This window comes from Schistocerca gregaria, chromosome 2, assembly GCF_023897955.1.
Source record: "Schistocerca gregaria isolate iqSchGreg1 chromosome 2, iqSchGreg1.2, whole genome shotgun sequence".
NCBI classification, from domain to species: domain Eukaryota; kingdom Metazoa; phylum Arthropoda; class Insecta; order Orthoptera; family Acrididae; genus Schistocerca; species Schistocerca gregaria.
In genome coordinates, this window is record NC_064921.1 from 1,000,818,200 (window position 1) to 1,000,835,195 (window position 16,996).

General features: G+C 41.2%; 1 protein-coding gene across 1 annotated transcript in view; it reads left to right on the top strand.

Annotated features, from left to right (window-relative positions):
- Window positions 1-16,996, top strand: part of LOC126336082 (potassium/sodium hyperpolarization-activated cyclic nucleotide-gated channel 1) — a 1,174,950-nt gene that overhangs the window by 512,413 nt on the left and 645,541 nt on the right. Inside the window, exon 4 of the mRNA XM_049999562.1 lies at window positions 2,341-2,564. Coding sequence (XP_049855519.1) covers window positions 2,341-2,564 — 224 coding nt within the window. The remainder of the gene's footprint in view (window positions 1-2,340; window positions 2,565-16,996) is intronic.

Sequence of the window (16,996 nt, forward strand, 5' to 3'; positions counted from 1 at the left end):
AACAACATAAGAAAGAAAACCAGTGACCCAACTCAAAAATACCAGAAAAACACACAAACACTTCTGCCCGCATCCCCTGGTCGTGCGGTAGCGTTCTCGCTTCCCACGCCCGGGTTCCCGGTGGGGTCAGGGATTTTTTCTGCCTCGTGATGGCTGGGTGTTGTGTGCTGTCCTTAGGTTAGTTAGGTTTAAGTAGTTCTAAGTTCTAGGGGAGTGATGACCATAGATGTTAAGTCCCATAGTGCTCAGAACCATTTGAAAAAAACACTTCTAAAAAATATCTAACACGTATTCACAAAATAGAAAGCGAAATGGCTGAAACAAAAGAATTCCAAAGCACCCACGCTGAACAGCCTACTAAAGCTCCACAAGGAGTACGTTCTGATACGTCCTGTTGTCAATTTCAGAACTGCACCCACATATCAGTTAGCCAGAGAAATACACAACATACTTACAGAAACATTAGATGTGGGCCTACACAAATAACAGAAGCATACAGAACACTGAAGAGCTGAAACAAAAAGTTAAAAACATCAACATACATACAAAAGCCATATTCACATGATTTGGCATCACATCCATGTACACAAACATCCCCACAACAGAAACCATCGACAACATCACAAAACAATTATAAGAACAGGCACAAATTCCCAAACCCCACCTAAAAGAAATAGCTAGCACAGTTAAACTAATCACAGATGTATACTATTTCTCACCTGACAATCAGTACTACCCACAAGAAGATGGTCTACCAATGGGGTCACTAGTCAGTGGTCTCCTAGCCAACGTTTTTCTCAATCACATTGAAAATAAACTATTTGAAACAATAGTAAGACCAAAACACTACCAGAACATATATTGGTATCGTTATGTAGATGACACCATATGCCTTATAGATGAAACACCCAGCCGCATCCAACAACTCCAAAGTGAGGTACACAAAGTTCACCCACAAATAAAATTCACCATAGAAACAGAAAACGACAAAAGATTAACTATCCTTGACGTCACGATATACAGACACAACAACCAACACCACTTCTTGAAATCTCATGAAAGTGACCACCACCAGTACAACCACTCACAAACATTCCAATCATCCAGTAGCACACAAACTAGCTGGTTTCCAATATATGTTACACAGACTGAACAAAACTCCACTCACTGAAAACAGCTATGACAATGAATTACATACAATCAGACAAATAGCTGTAAAGATGAATGTGATATAAACGCTATAGATGAACCTAAGCACTAATTAAAACAAAATTAAAAAGGACACCCAACACACAAAAGCCTTCTCACCAACTTACAGATACACAGAAGATGCATCTGAGCACACATGAACAAGAAACAGTCACAACAACAAACAAGTGGTTCACTCTCGCCTACAACAACAAAGCAGCCCGAAAAATAGGCAACATACTCAAACAACAAGGGGTAAAAATAGCCTACAGGGCAGAAAAATCAACACAGAGAAAACTCAGGACAACCAACACAATCATAGACAGACACAACACATCTGGTATTTACGAACTAATATGTCAGGACTCCAAATCAGTTTATATAGGATAGACAAGCAGAAACTTAATTGCCAGATACGCAGAGCACAGAAGAGCATTAAAACGTAACAGCTGTCATTTCATATTTGCTGAAGACCTCATGGACAAGAAACGTAGCCCAACAGACATCAATACTCACTTGAAATATTCTCAAATGCAGCAGCCCCCCACAAAAACTACTAATTGAAGAAAACTATCAAATACAAAAAGCTATAGTTGAAGGAAAACAAATAATAAAGGAATACACAGCTCTCTGCAATCGAACTCTGTTCTCTCCCCTCAAGGAATTGTTAGATAACACCAACCCATAGACTACCCCCCTACACACACACACACACACACACACACACACACACCTGAAATGTTCAAAACAACTGCCAGGAATACCTTCAACGGTTCCATTGTCCTCCATATTGTTTTTACAGCTGGTAAAGAGTGATACAATGACAGTGACAGTTCAATATTAAGAACTTCATTGTGAAGAAGATGAGGGATGAAATGATGATGAGCACAACACAACAACTGCCCCAGCCGGGACTAGAACCCGGGACCCTCGGCGTGGCATTCCGCCGCACTGACCACTGAGCTAACGGGATAGGACTTCTTTTATTAATGTTCGCATTGTATGCTCTTTTAATAATGAGACAAAATAATTGCTGCAATAAGAATCATTCTCTGCCACGTACTTAGTGTAGCTGTAGATATACGTATATGTTAGTTTACCCTATGTGGAACTGTTGCTGCTACGCTGATGATGCAACGTTTCGGCCGGCAGGTATCATCACGTCATCGGGGCGCATCGGCGAGCGGCTGAGCGCCTCTGGTACGCGCCTCAACTCGTCCAGCCCTGTGCCTTACGGCGGCGGCGGCGGAGGCAACAAGAGCAGCACGGAGAGCGTGCGCGGCCTCAAGTCCGTCTCGCGCCAGAGCCTGCTCGACATCGTCAGCTGCCGCTTCGGCGTCGGCCGCACCGCCCGACAGCAACATCAGCACACAGGGGTCTGTACACCACACCGCTGCTCTTTCCTGCTGCTCACACTATACGCTATCCGCGGCTGTAGTTCGCTTCCATGTACTTGCTAAAATGTAATTAAGAAAGCTATCCTCAGGGACGAAAGCGAAGAATAAGAATGAATTATTTCTCTAATGCACAAGATTTGGTACGTAGGACGCCCAAAACTAAGAGGATTGATAATATTGGAGAAATCCGCACCATTCGCACACATCTTATTCCAACCACAACTTGTTGCAGGCTTATCAGATCTCATCTTCTGGTGTATGATGTTATTGTATTTACTAACATATAGTATGCAGTTTGGTCGGTCAGCCCTCCAAAGCTCCTGTCGTTGCATCTTGGAGGAAACGGTCCGCCACTGGGCAGCCGCAAAGTAGGAAAGCCTACCACTACTGTGTCGCTGTTTTACCAAATACAATAACTTCATACAGCTGAAGATGGGGGTTTAAAATCCCGAAATCGGTTGTGGTTTGAACAGATATTACTACAACCGAAGGGGATCTTTGAAAATTACCATTATTTCCCTATCACTTCTACATAATATTTGCCTGCTAGGCACCAAAAATATACATTCTGTATGCAGTTGTCACTGTCAACAAAATTACTGAGGTTATGCGACTGCATTGTCAAGTAAGCTTCTGCGGCGTTGCGGCCACTGTTGCAAATGGACATCCCCATGGTGTTTAGCTGACTAATATTGCAGGAAACAGAAAGAATTCCAAGCTGTACATGTTGAACCTTGATAAAGGAAAAGAGAAAATCGGATGTTGAGACAGAACGTCTCACTTTATAGGTTTAATTCCATATCTACATACAAAAGTACAGGGCGATTCTGTGACGATTTCACAAACTTCCAAGGATGATGAAAAAGAGTAGATGTATCAGCTTCGTGTAAGAGACTGTGGTCCGGAAGAGGTCGAACAGTAAGTTATAAGCGAAAATCTTTCTGATACGTCACCTGCTCTACTGTAATCTCTTCACTATTTTTATTTTGTGAGAAGGTAGTATGATACAAAACATGAAAAAATTTTCAAGTAAACATGAGGTCTATGGTGCTACCTTAGCCGCTGTGAGGACTTATTCATCTTTGCTACCGTGAAACGCACCTCTACTGCTGAAAAAGTAGGGATTTTAACCCGTATGTTTAATAGACAATGTTTTCTTGTTTTAGTCCATACTAGCTCTTCCCAGAAAACGGACAGCAAAGAACGTGCAGTAAAAGAGGTCCACGGACAGAGTCATCGGACCGATATTCTTTTTTTAATCTTCGGCTCGATCGTTTCTGGACCAGCGTTCTTTACCTCAAATTGATGCATTGGCCCTTCTGACTGCATATCTTAAAGAACAGCCCTGACGGAGAAGCGTTTAAAATAACGTCTCTTTACTTTTTGATACAAAAGTTGCGAAACGAAAGAGTGGTAGCAGATACAGAGAGAACAATGCTCATAATGCGTTCTAAACTACTTCTGTTAATAAACTTACTCTGACCAACGCGTAATCCCTAAGATACTACTTACAAGTTAAAGCTGTACATAACTTTCAGTAACGTGTCAAATTCAATCCTTATTTCTGATGATATCTGGCGAGTTTAGAGTTCAAGGATCGCAATGAATTTGCGTCCATAGCCCTAGGTCACGATAGTACTTCGTGTTCTGCAGTAACTTGTATGTAAATCTATGTATCCAAAGTATCTGTGATGTGAACAGCGTGCCTTACACAGAGATCTATAGTTCTCCATTTTCTCCTTCATGTTTTGCGATGCATCACCGGAGCTACGCTTCGAAAAGGCCCTTCTTAAAAATTTTCTTAGTTTTCATTGATCATAAACCTACGTTGTGCCCTATGCGGCTCGATTATTCACGAAATGTCGTATCTGGCGTGATGGTTGGCACGTCCATGATGGCCGTTCTTATGGAGACGGACATGACGCTGAACCATCCTGTCCAGTCGCCAAAGATTCGTTAACAATGTAATAATGTACCTAAATAACAAAATGTGCAGGATCTCAACCCAAGTGGTCCCACACGTCTACGATCTCCTTGCCTTTGAACTGAGGTATTAATAACTTTCCCAATAAGTCAAAAAATATAGCTCTAACAGGTGGTATTATGATATTATACGAGGAAACCACACTCCTGTTGTGTAAACTGCGATATACCGCATTTTCTTCTGAAAATAACGCTCTTGAGCTGAACACACAATTTGGAAAATGTGCCAACAAAGCACGGTAGGCTTCGGCCTACTGCTCTGTGTCATGCTTGTTAATGTGGTCATGTGTTGTGGACCACGTTACTTGACGTTCAATTGCCGTTTGGCAAATAATTTCATTGCATGCTGTTCAGCTACTCGAACGACGGCTGCAGATACGACCTCTCGCACTTTTTTTTTCTACATGGAGTCTCTGGAACTCCGCCTGAAACAAAAGTACAGTCTTCTATTCAACTGGAGTTGTTTTACGAGGTGGGATTTTGCCTAAGCGTTCTATAAACACACATGTTATTTCTGTCTTTGTTTCCTATGTCTACACGGAGCGAGGTGGCGCAGTGGTTAGCACACTGGGGTCGCATTCGGGAGGACGACGGTTTAATCCCGTCTCCAGCCATCCTGATTTAGGTTTTCCGTGATTTCCCTAAATCGTTTCAGGCAAATGCCGGGATGGTTCCTTTGAAAGGGCACGGCCTATTTCCTTCCCAATCCTTCCCTAACCCGAGCTTGCGCTCCGTCTCTAATGACCTCGTTGTCGACGGGACGTTAAACACTAACCACCACCGCCACCACCTATGTCTACGCACCTTGACACGCTCTCACACAGACCCCATTTATCGACCCAATATAATTACTAACTGTGCCTGCTGGCATCAGCCGTGCCTTCACAACTGAAGCAATCCAGTACGAAAGAAACGATACGATTCTGAAAGCAATTATTTTTGTCAGCTACAAAGCAGGGATACCAATAAAACAACTATTTATTTCCGCAGTCGTACGAAGTATATACGGTACAGAGACTTCTTGGACGCCTTGTAATAGGAAAACGAAGGCTGGATGACGTACGATATTCATATTTAGAAAGTAATTCGTCTTACAGAAACTTTACCAGTTTCATTGTCAGGTATGCTAAAGCAGGTTTACAAGCTGTCATTTTACATCACAATTCAGCAACAGTTTGAATCGTTCAAGGGATACCCTCCATGAGGCCCCTCTACAAGTAGTTTTGGAATATACACTTGAGATATTTTGTACAAAGAACATAACGTAGGATATCCTAAATTTCATAAATAATTTTTTGTTGAAGAGAAATGAATTTTTTTAAAGATGTGTTCATGATTCCTTTCAACTCTTTTACTTTTAATGACGAAGTGTTTCCTCAAGCCGACGTTTTTCTGTTGGAAATTGTTCGCCAGGTGTCATGACAGATGCTTTTGTGACCTCTCTACGGAATATTTTTAAGTATTTTCCCAGACGGTGATTTATTACGTGTCGTACTTAACTTTTCATTTCGTTTTTTAGAGAGGAAAATTATTTAGCATAGTGATTTTTAACTTCCAGATAAGATCCCCGAAACTCATTTGCGTTTATATTTTTGACAGATCGGAAAATGGGTCTCTAGAACTGAAACAGTTAGAAATAACAAATTTAAAAAATAATAAATTTAAAAAAGGGTATGTGTACATGTGTTTTAAGCAGTTGTATCCAGAAATGGTAAATAACCTGCGCAAAACACGGAATATCAGTGCCATTCAACAGATTCATTAACACCACCAGGAGTTGAATACATATCTACAATACGTCACAAGCTTCCACCTTCATTCACTGTTTGTTTTCTAGTAATGGACTAGCAGGACGTTTTTCGGCAGCACGATTCTATCCTCAGTTGATAACGTGTTGTGAGATTTTATTTCCCATACTACACACGCCTTCGAAATTCGATGTTCCTGCTAGGTATGCCAGCTAGATCAAGTGCCAAACGCCGTCTTTCATTAGAATATTTTCACTCTAACGTTCGTATAATTTAGACGCCTCTCCAGAAAGTAATTTACATATTACGAAGTATTTAATATCTTTTTGCATTCTGAACTTAACAAATATGTAGTTTCGCAATTATTTCTTAGAGATAAGTATACTACCGTCTCTTTAGTGGAAGTCGTCCATTCGAAATGAACTGAACGAGATGAAAATCGTTCGTTGAAAGAAAAGGTGTTAGTAACTGGTTTTTGAACTCACAGGTTGTAATGATCGTCAGCTGTAGTGAAAAGCTGAACAGTGGCTTCTATTTAATGCATAACGTTATTTAGCCGTTTACATAGTGTATAGAAGCAGAAGTGAGCAGGATTCGTATGCTAAAAATTTCTCTCCAGTAGCTTATGTACACACGTTGAATGTTCCATTACTAGTGCTTTGGTATACTCAAGACGAACTGGAAACAGAAACAATAAATTAGAAATTATTGCCGTTGGGGATACTTTGTGATTTGGCTAAGGTTTTTGATTTGTGAACAACGATATTCTAACGCCAAAGTAAAATATTGTGAATTTGTATACACAGCAGGTTGGTGGGTTCCATCTTGTATGTATGACAGAAGGCAATGTGTGTTAATTAATATCAATCACATACATACATTCAGACGTTCAAGAAATCGGATTTGATGTACCAAACGGTCGATTTTTGTTTTCTCTGTTGTTTCTGGTACACATTAACGATCTTCTTGTTGCCGTGTCAGTGGAAGTGAATCTCGTCCTTTTTGCAAAGGATACAAATATGGGAATAAAGAACAGTACCGGTTCCCTTACTGAAAACGCAGCTACTGAAATAAACGAAAACATGAATGGACTGTTCGAGGCAAATGGGTTATCACTGAGTTATGACAAGATTCAGTATATACCAAGTTCACAGCTTCTACAGCTCGAGAAGCTATAATGATAAGTTTCTCAAACAACTAATTACAGGAAGTATGGACTGTTAAGTTTTTGAGACTGCAGATAGACCACAATGTTAACTGGAAAATCAGCTGCCTATAATTAATGACGCAGCTTAGTTCAGTTATATTTACAGTCTGCATAATGAATGCTACAGGTGAGGTAAAAAGGAGGGACGTCTATTCAGCATATTGCCACTCACTAATGAGCTGCAAAATTGTCTTCCGAGAAAATTCTACATACAGGGAGACCGTTTTCAGAACTCAGAAGCTCATTATCAGAATTAACATTATATTTAATTATCAGGTGTTAATTCTAGAACATTCTGCAGAGACTTCTTCAAGAGACTGGTTATTTTGACAACTACCCCACAATATGTTTTACCTGTTATAAACATAAAAATCTGAGTGTATGTATGTATGTTCGGGATCTCCTCTCAAACCTCTAGATCGATTTCAGCTGTAGCTGCAGCATCACGAGTACCAGCGGTGTGGGGTTTACAACCTCCTAGCTCCAATAGGAGCTGAGATACGGGCAAAAACGTGCTCTTCCCAGCTGTTAGCACATAGGCTGCCGTGTATGAGAGGCATGTTGTGTGAGAACCATACTGGCCTGCCAGATCAACCAGCCCTGCATGGCAGCTTCCATACCAGGGCCAAGAAACGGTTTTCCGGACGCCAAAATATAGGATGCCCTGTATGACAAGCGTGTTGCGTTGTACTGGTTTCGGCCTGCTTTATCGACCTGTTTCGGGTGGCGACCTGCATCTCATTGGCAAATAAATGAGTTTTAAGCTCCTAATATGTAGCCTGTTCTGGATAACAGATATCCTGTTGGCGCAGTATCGGCCTGCTTTATTGAACTAACTTCAGGAGCTACAGATCCGATGAGAAAGGCATGGAGAGAGGTTGAAATGGATAGGGGAGCGGGTGAACAGAGGGAGGGAGAAGAGAATTTGACAATCATAAGGGAAGAAGGGAAGATGCAAGAGAAGGAGGAAGGTGTGGAAGGTTAGTCGTCAGATGAATAAGGAAGAGGGGAAGGGCAAAGGAGAAAAAAGAGATGGGGAGGAGGATATGATAAAACGAAGAGGGGAGGATAATATTGTCAGAAACAACGGAATGAGAAAATGGGGAGAGGTGGAGAAGGAAAAGAAGAGAGAGACCGAGTGGGGGGGGGGAGGAAGTAGTCACGTAGAGGCTGGAGGATGAGGTAGAAAGACAGAGGGAGGAAAGGATGGGCACAGAAAAGAGAAGGATGAGGTGTCCAACACATATGCATACGTGGACAAAGCCATGGGGAAAAGGCTACTATATGTATATTCGTTAATGTCGTTTTTAATTACCAAAATTTGTCCTCTGTCATCAAATAGTGTGAAGCATCAATATAAATGGTTCAAATGGCTCTGAGCACACTGGTACTTAATATCTGACGTCATCAGTCCGCTAGAACTTAGAACAATCTAAGGACATCACACATGTCCATGCCCGAGGCAGTATTTGAACCTGCGACCGTAGCGGTCGCGCGGTTCCAGACTGAAGCGCCTAGAACCGCTCGGTCACAGCGGGCGGAGCAGTAATATAACATAAGGACCAAAGCAACCTCTACAACGTGTTCAAGTGGCTGACATTAATGCAAAAAGCAGTCAGGTAGATGGCTTCACTTGTATTCCAACTACCTACCGGAGCACATCAATTGTCATATCGATACTGTGGTGGGATCTGTGATAGTGAAAGAACTTTCTGTTGGGCTTCTCCTTCTACTCCACTGATCTCCGCAGAAACTCCTCATCATAATGTTTCAGATTAGTTTATAATCACAATTAGGAGTTGTTTAGAGCAATGTAAAATTATTTCATGCATTGCACTAAAATTAAATAAAAAGTACATCTTTGACTTCGCCCCACATCCCAGAGCAATGTAACATGGGGGTGCAGGTGGCTACGGTGACAACGACAGTTAGATCTGAGTACGGCTGGTTTGCGAGAGGGCTGCCACGGCTGCGAGCCCCGAAACTAAAGTGGCGCTGGCCACTTGCGCCGCGAGACTGCTCAGCGCCCTCTCCGCTTTCCTTTTAGCGGTCCCTGGGCGTCGCAGAGTGGCGGCGGCCAGGTATGCCAAGCGGCCATCGAGTTAGCCAAAGTTTGGCAGCCGGGATATCAAAGGGCGGGCACGTCTTCTCCTTGCCGAGGAGGAAAGCTATTATACGGCGAAGCTTAAAACGACACAAAAAGGAAGCGATCCTTGCCGTTACCAAGTTTCCTTTTGTCGTGATGGACGATGATTCTCTTGTATCTTTGGAACACAAGAGACCATCTCAAACAGTACAAAGTTTTACTATCGCATTACTTGGTGTAGTGGCGATGTTTGTAAGCGCATCGCTCACCTCAGTTAGGGCCGGCGTGCCTTTTGTTTCGCCGTTGATTCTCTTTGAACTATAGGGTAGTTAGTGCGGCCAATTGGCGTTGTTTAACAACGTGGACTCAGTCGAGTCTGAAGATTGACCATGGACGCAAGGCAAATGGCCCCGTTAAAATGTTAAATTGAATGTAGAGCGGTTAACTAATACGAGGGAGACTTAACAACATCGCGAGTGATTTACGCACCCTGTATCTCACGCAGATCATTTCACGTAACTGGAAGAATTATCGCTAGTAATGGACTTAGTTGTATAAGAAGTAGAACCGTTTTTTCAACAGTGTGAATGCAAAAGCTAGGAATCATAATGAATGATATATGATGATAAATTCTGAAAGGGGGGTGAAATTTCAACTGTTCTTAGCAAATATTTTCCTAGTCAGTAATAGAACACACTCATAGTTATCGACTTTAAAAGTAATCGTACTGGTGGAGCACCCCGTCATTGTTATAAGCAAATACGACAGGGTTCATATAAACTCCATCACTAATAGAACAAGTTTGGTAGCCAAAACTTAATAACAAGTGATAATTAACTAGTAGGGAGCTTACATATTTAGAGATGGCCACGACTTCATACATGAACTACATGAATGGAAAAATAGGGATTGTTCTGCAGTGAGTAACAAGTAAAATCCTTATTACACTACTTATCAACATAAATGTAATTACCAGTAAAGCACGTAATGACGATCAAACTCTTAGTCAAATGGTGTTAGTTAAGCAGTCAGATTATGAACGGTTAGCACATCATGAACGAGAAGCTCATCCTATGTCTTACGCAGCCCTTTGTACTATGCTATGCATTAAACGCTTGATATAATTACAATACTACAGATGATAAGGTAAAGCTATTAGCTATTGTATGTGTTAGTGCTGAGTTTATGTGAAATTGCTCTAAACAAAAACGTGAAACGTAGCTATCGCATTTATAGTATAAATTGAAGACTTCCAGTGCAGTAACTTTTCTGAAAATTACAGCAGGTTGCAAGAACAACCCGAAAGGATCTAAACTCAGAGTGAAGAACAGTGTACAAAATTTAAGAGATTAGTGATGTGGAGAAGTGATACACCGGTAGCATCAGAGCAGCATGTAGGAATGACGTCAACGACTAGGTCATTTTGGACAAAGCAGAGGATGAAACCGAGGAAGTATGGTCAACGTAATCGTATGTCCGTTTCGAATTCGACATTTCTCTCTAGGTGGTTTTCACAGAGCCGCATCAGCGTTGCTCTTCATAAGAGTAATGTAAACTATAGCTGTCATAACTATTTGGTGCACAAGATTATAGGTCTAATTTCCAAACTACGCAGCCGCAACAACAAACCATATTATGGGTGAAGGGTCACCACGGTATCAGAGGACATCGAAGTGTCGACACACTCCCTGAAGGATATTATCGACCATGGGACAGTCATATAAACATGTCCCTAAACAGCCATCTCTGGTACGTACGGCAGCGAAAAAGAGCCCTGTGGTGTAAGAAACGAGAGCTGTAGCTACATAGTGGAAGACATTATACAGATGGTGTACAGGATATCGCTGAAATATTGTAGATATTTTTTGGGAAGTATGGGGCAAAATTTCTTGTCAAAATGTTTGTCTCCTCTTTAACTACAGCAGGGTAAGGCTATGCCTCTATCGTCTGCAAACAATTTAAACACACACGTGTGACTTTAGCGCATAGAAGGACACCGACAACATCGATTTCGTCTGATCACTCGGGTGCCATGTTACAATCAATTTACGGCAGTGCCCAGTGCTTTGTGGACAAGAAATATCTATCAAGTTGAACACCAAACTAACAACAAATGATCATTAACAAATATTTATTCAGATTTTGGCTACTGGAAATATGACAGTTTAATTTCATCATATTATTCGTACGACAGTATATGATGCCTTTCAAAAGTGTGGAGCAATCGGAATGGGAGGGGGAAATAAGCTGAAACTTCACTGGTTGGAAGGATATGTGATGTTGTTTCAGAGTACAAATTCGATTCATGCGGCAATATGTACGCAATTATAAATAAAACGTTGCAGTCCTCTTGGCTGGATACATGCACTGTACCATATCCTAAGGCAATCTGGACCACATTTGTTGTAACTTTTTCTTGATATCCTGGATACTGATAATTGGACATATACTGTGTCGAGCGCACATCGGTGGATCTTACTGAACACGGTAGTTCCTCAGCATCATACAGACATTTCATAAAGCAACATGCCACGTGTGGACAATATAATATAATATAATAATGGAGTAGATGATAACAAAATGTTGAAATGCGTGGCTTTTTAAAATGTATTGAATTGATGAGATTAACTTTTCGGCATGAATGACAAGCACAATAAGCTGAGCTATGCCTCGAAATAAGTTCGTATTCGTTCATATTATTTTGCAGTGTGAAGTAGTTTCTTTCCGCTTACCATTCTTTATAATGCTCCGTTTGGTCGCCGTGTTCACCTTTGAAGTCTTGACGTGTTCCCATTAAGCTTATCGGATCTTCGTAATTTTCCAAAGTACACAGGTAGCCTTCAGTTCTTGTAATTATCGTACTATTTGAAGTACCAACTCATATGACCTTTCTGTTAGTAAAACAATACTGTACTTTTCGAAACGGTGCACATACGAAATACATACTCCCCACTTATTCATAGCGACCCCAAAATGGCGGTCTACAATTACTCGCTTAAAATGGCGTGCTTCTCACTCGTTCACTAGCTGAGCGCGAATCCTTCGTTCCTCCTCCTGGTACAAGAAAAACTCCTCTCTTTTTGTAACAACTGAAAATCAAGAATACCTGACGGTAGGCATAGGTTCTATGATGGGCTACCGCTTCATCTTTTCTCCTTGCATTTAAAGAAGACGAAAACATAACAGAAATGCAAAACGTTTATCACAACGAGCGTTGTCATGTTGAAAAATGGCACCCCTACATTGTCGCATAAGGTGTAGCCCATGATGACGCAGGATGTCCGGGCCCTCAATATTAGTAGTGACCTGTAGTCATACTGATCTGAACTCACGCCCGACGGCTTTCTACACCATAACGCCAGTAGTCAAACGCTGTGCCTCTCCAAAACATTGGAAGAATGGGACCTCTCTCCAGGTCGCTCCTATACTCACGACGATGATCATGCCGCATAGAGCAGAACAACAAATTATCGCTGAAAATAGTGCGACGCCATTCATCAACAGTCCATGCTTCGAAGTCACGGCACCACTCCATATGCAGCCGTTAGTGTTGTGGTGTTAACAGCAATCTATGCATGATAATATGGTGATTGCTTAGTCCGTCTGCTGCTTGTCTCCGACTTACGGTGCAGGCAGTCCATTATTTGTTTTCGAATGTCAACAGCAGGTGTGAATGGGTTATGATGTACTTCACTATCCTACATAATGCGTTCGTCAAATCCGAATGCATCACAGTCAGGGATTTTCTTTGCCTCGTGATGACTGGGTGTTGTGTGATGTCCTTAGGTTAGTTAGGTTTCAGTAGTTCTAAGCTCTATGGCACTGATGACCATAGATGTTAAGTCCCATAGTGCTCAGAGCCCTTTGACCCATTTGAATGCATCACAAACCTGGGTAGTGCATGATTCGACGAGCTCACCAAATGTATACCCACAGTGGGGCCCCTTTCAAACTCTGGCAGATTCTGATAACAGTGTTCACATGAGTGCGGCATCTAAGTTGATTCACAACAATCACTCAGCGCCTGACGCCGTTCACGCTCGTTACATGACCTGCCATGCCTCGTAATAATACTCAAAGTGACCAACATTAGCGCTCTATGGTCATTCTTCCATCTGCCACAGAGGATTGCAGTTCTAATCATATACATACGGGTCGATGTTTAGTACGGGCACAAAGTTACATTGACATCCGCCCTCTCTTCTGGGTGCTTCTCTCATTTTGTCAATTTCACCCAGGTCCTACTTTCTTTTGCTGCTTTCTCAATACCTGGAATCTTCCAAAATTTATGGGAATAGAAAAGACATGTCGTTTCCCTAGCATGTCCATCTCTCTCCTGCTGGGTCATTCGCTGTTACGTGGAGACGTCTTAAGACACAAAGTGACTTTCTTCCTCAGGCCACGGACAAACCACTTTTCTCTTTACGACCCTTGTGTGTAAATACAGCTACGTGTGAACCACTTTCTGCCGAAGCTACGCATTATACGTCGATGGGGTACTATCTCTGCGTCAGTCACGCGTTTTTGCTTATAATTAACATTAATGTAATGTGACAAACGTTACATAGTCTCTCAGATTTAGGCACTAGTCTATTCTCTGACAGATCCTTGAATCAGTTAGTTGTATCTGAACCAAACAATATCCTTGTGACCCCAACGTATTCAGTTACAGTTAAAATCGCTTAATAACATGGTGCATTGTATTATTTGAAGATCTGAAGTGAGAAAGAATTGTAAATGAATTTAGCGATTCAGAACTTAGTCTTTAATCTCCAGTCTTAACATCCCCAGCAGGTCAGTGTCGCCCACTTTCCATTTTGGAATCACAATTTTGTCTTTCAGACCAGAACAGAGTTATATTAGAAGTATACGTTTAACTATCAGTTCGTATATAAAATTTTGTGTCCTGAGTAAAACTGAACACGTTCGTAAATTTTGTTGTAATTGTGTGTAGGCGTCTTAGGTCCTACTCTACTTTTGGCGCGCTGTAACAAACGCAAATATGTCACATCAGATGTAATGGTTTACGTTTTGTTTAATAAAATGCATAAGGCGATTTAGTGCTTAGAAAGTCCCATAGTGCTCAGAGACCAAGAAGTGCTTTAAAATAGAAAATCTCTAAAACTCATAGTGTGCATGATTTTAAGTTACATGGTCGCCTTTCAGCAAGGAAGCACAATTTTAAACAGTGACCAGACATACGACAATCGATGTACAAACAATTTCCGAACTTCCCTGTACATTTGTCACAGTAATACGAAACAAAACCACTCACTTTTCAAATGAGTAATAAGTTTTTAGCAAAAATTGCCTCTTGATGAATATAAATTAAACATGGACACATTTGGATAAGATGGCTTGAATTTCATTGCCTCATATTGACAAACCATTCATTACATTCTTCAATAATGATTATTCAGAACCATGCAAACTTTCGTTTGGAAACATTAACTGTCAAAACTTTAGTAACACTATTTCTCACATAATAACAAACATAGTAACACTGTTACAGTAGAGGTGCCACGACACATCAGCGCAGTTAAATAAATTATTGAAATATATCGAAATTAAATTCGTCTTTCAATTTTCAGATTGAAATTTAGTACCGTCATTAATTTTAGGGCACAATATCAGTACCTTACTCACTAGATGTGAGTAAGTGCAGTGATTCTAGGCAAATTAAACAGCATATAACCTACTTTTATTAACACAATAAATATTAATCATTGGTCTATATTTTAATTCAGTTTTACTGAAAATATAATACTTTGTGTTGAAGACCAGCTGTAAGCAGTCATGAATTGACGCTGGTACTATAGTCCACAAGTTCCATACAACGTTCACCCATGTCAGTATTAGATCCAGGGGTACTGTGGACTATCATGTCTACTGAATTCATCACGCTTGTTCCCTTTAGTTCAAATGGCTCTGAGCACTATGGGACTTAACGTCTGAGGTCATCAGTACCCTAGAACTTAGAACTACGTGAACCTAACTAACCTAAGGACATCACACGCATCCGTGCCCGAGGCAGGATTCGAACCTGCGACCGTAGCAGCCGCGCGGATCCGGACTGGAGCGCCTAGAACCGCTCGGCCACGCATCTTAGCTCCTAACCTTTCGACATACAGCTGTCAAACTAAATGTTAAGTCATCCGTTTTGAGTAGGAATCACTTATGTCATCGAAGCTGCTTATATAGATTTAATGTGTTGCAGAAGGGCATTGTATAAGACAGACTGTGTCCAGAGCGGCAGTAAACACCGCTGTTTCACCCGATAGAAGGCGTTCTGCAGGTCCGGCCGTCTTGTAATCTTTGTCATATTGTTTGATGTTTTCCAATACAGCACTTCAGATTCCTTTTGCAAAAATTAAAAGCTTATTCGACTTACGGTTTAAGGTCAAAATAATTTTGCAAATTTGTTCATTTGTTAAAGAAAGAAAATGTTATGGTTAAATGCTTCGATAATCTGTAAAACACAGTTTATATATTGTTAAATAAACAGGTAGTGTGAAAAGAAAGTTATGTTGGTGGGTCCTCCCGTCCACGTTTTCCGTTATACCAGTAAGTACCACGTATCAAGAGCGCCACTAAGAATGGGATGCCACGTGAAACTGAAATAAAATACACCTTTTAAGAAGTAGGAGTGCTTGGCAAGTGTTAGGTAGCAGCGAGGAATGTCGCCGGCTGTGACGTTTTTATGGCAGCAGTGGATACAGGTGCGGCGAGGTGGTGCAGAGCCCCACCTGCCGTCGGCTGCTCCTGGCCCACCGCCAGAGACTTGTAGATGGCGGTTAACCTGGCAATCCTAGCCAACATCACCCCCTAACATATCACCCCTGCTTTCCGTTGCGTTAGGAAAGAACGTTAAAAATTTTTATTTTCGTTTCTGAAGAGGAGACACGATTCTTTTTCTGTCCTTGAAAGTTTCAATAACTACTTCAATATTTAATCCCCATATTTCAGTCGTGTATCGTCCTTCCAGCGAAATTATTCTAGAAAATATTTGTGTCGAGCAAGAGCAGCCCACATGAACTACGGAAGTCAAATTACCGTATGATGAGAACGTAACATATGTCTGATCATCCTCTCCCTTCTCCTTGTCAATGTTTTCTACGTATTTCTGCCCTCAATGATCCAGCAGAGGAGATGCGTATTTCTTCTCTTATCAATGCAACCAATTTTCAGCATCTTGCTATAGCACCATGTCTCAAACGCTTCGATTCTCTTCTTTTCCAGTTTTCCCATTTCCACACAACTCTGTGTTCCACATGCACATTCTACAAAATTTCTTTCTAATTTTTTTTTAAAATACTGGTAGACTTCTTTCAGCATTCACCTATTAATGATAGTCAGATTTCTAAATCCTCCTTGATTCGCCTTTTAT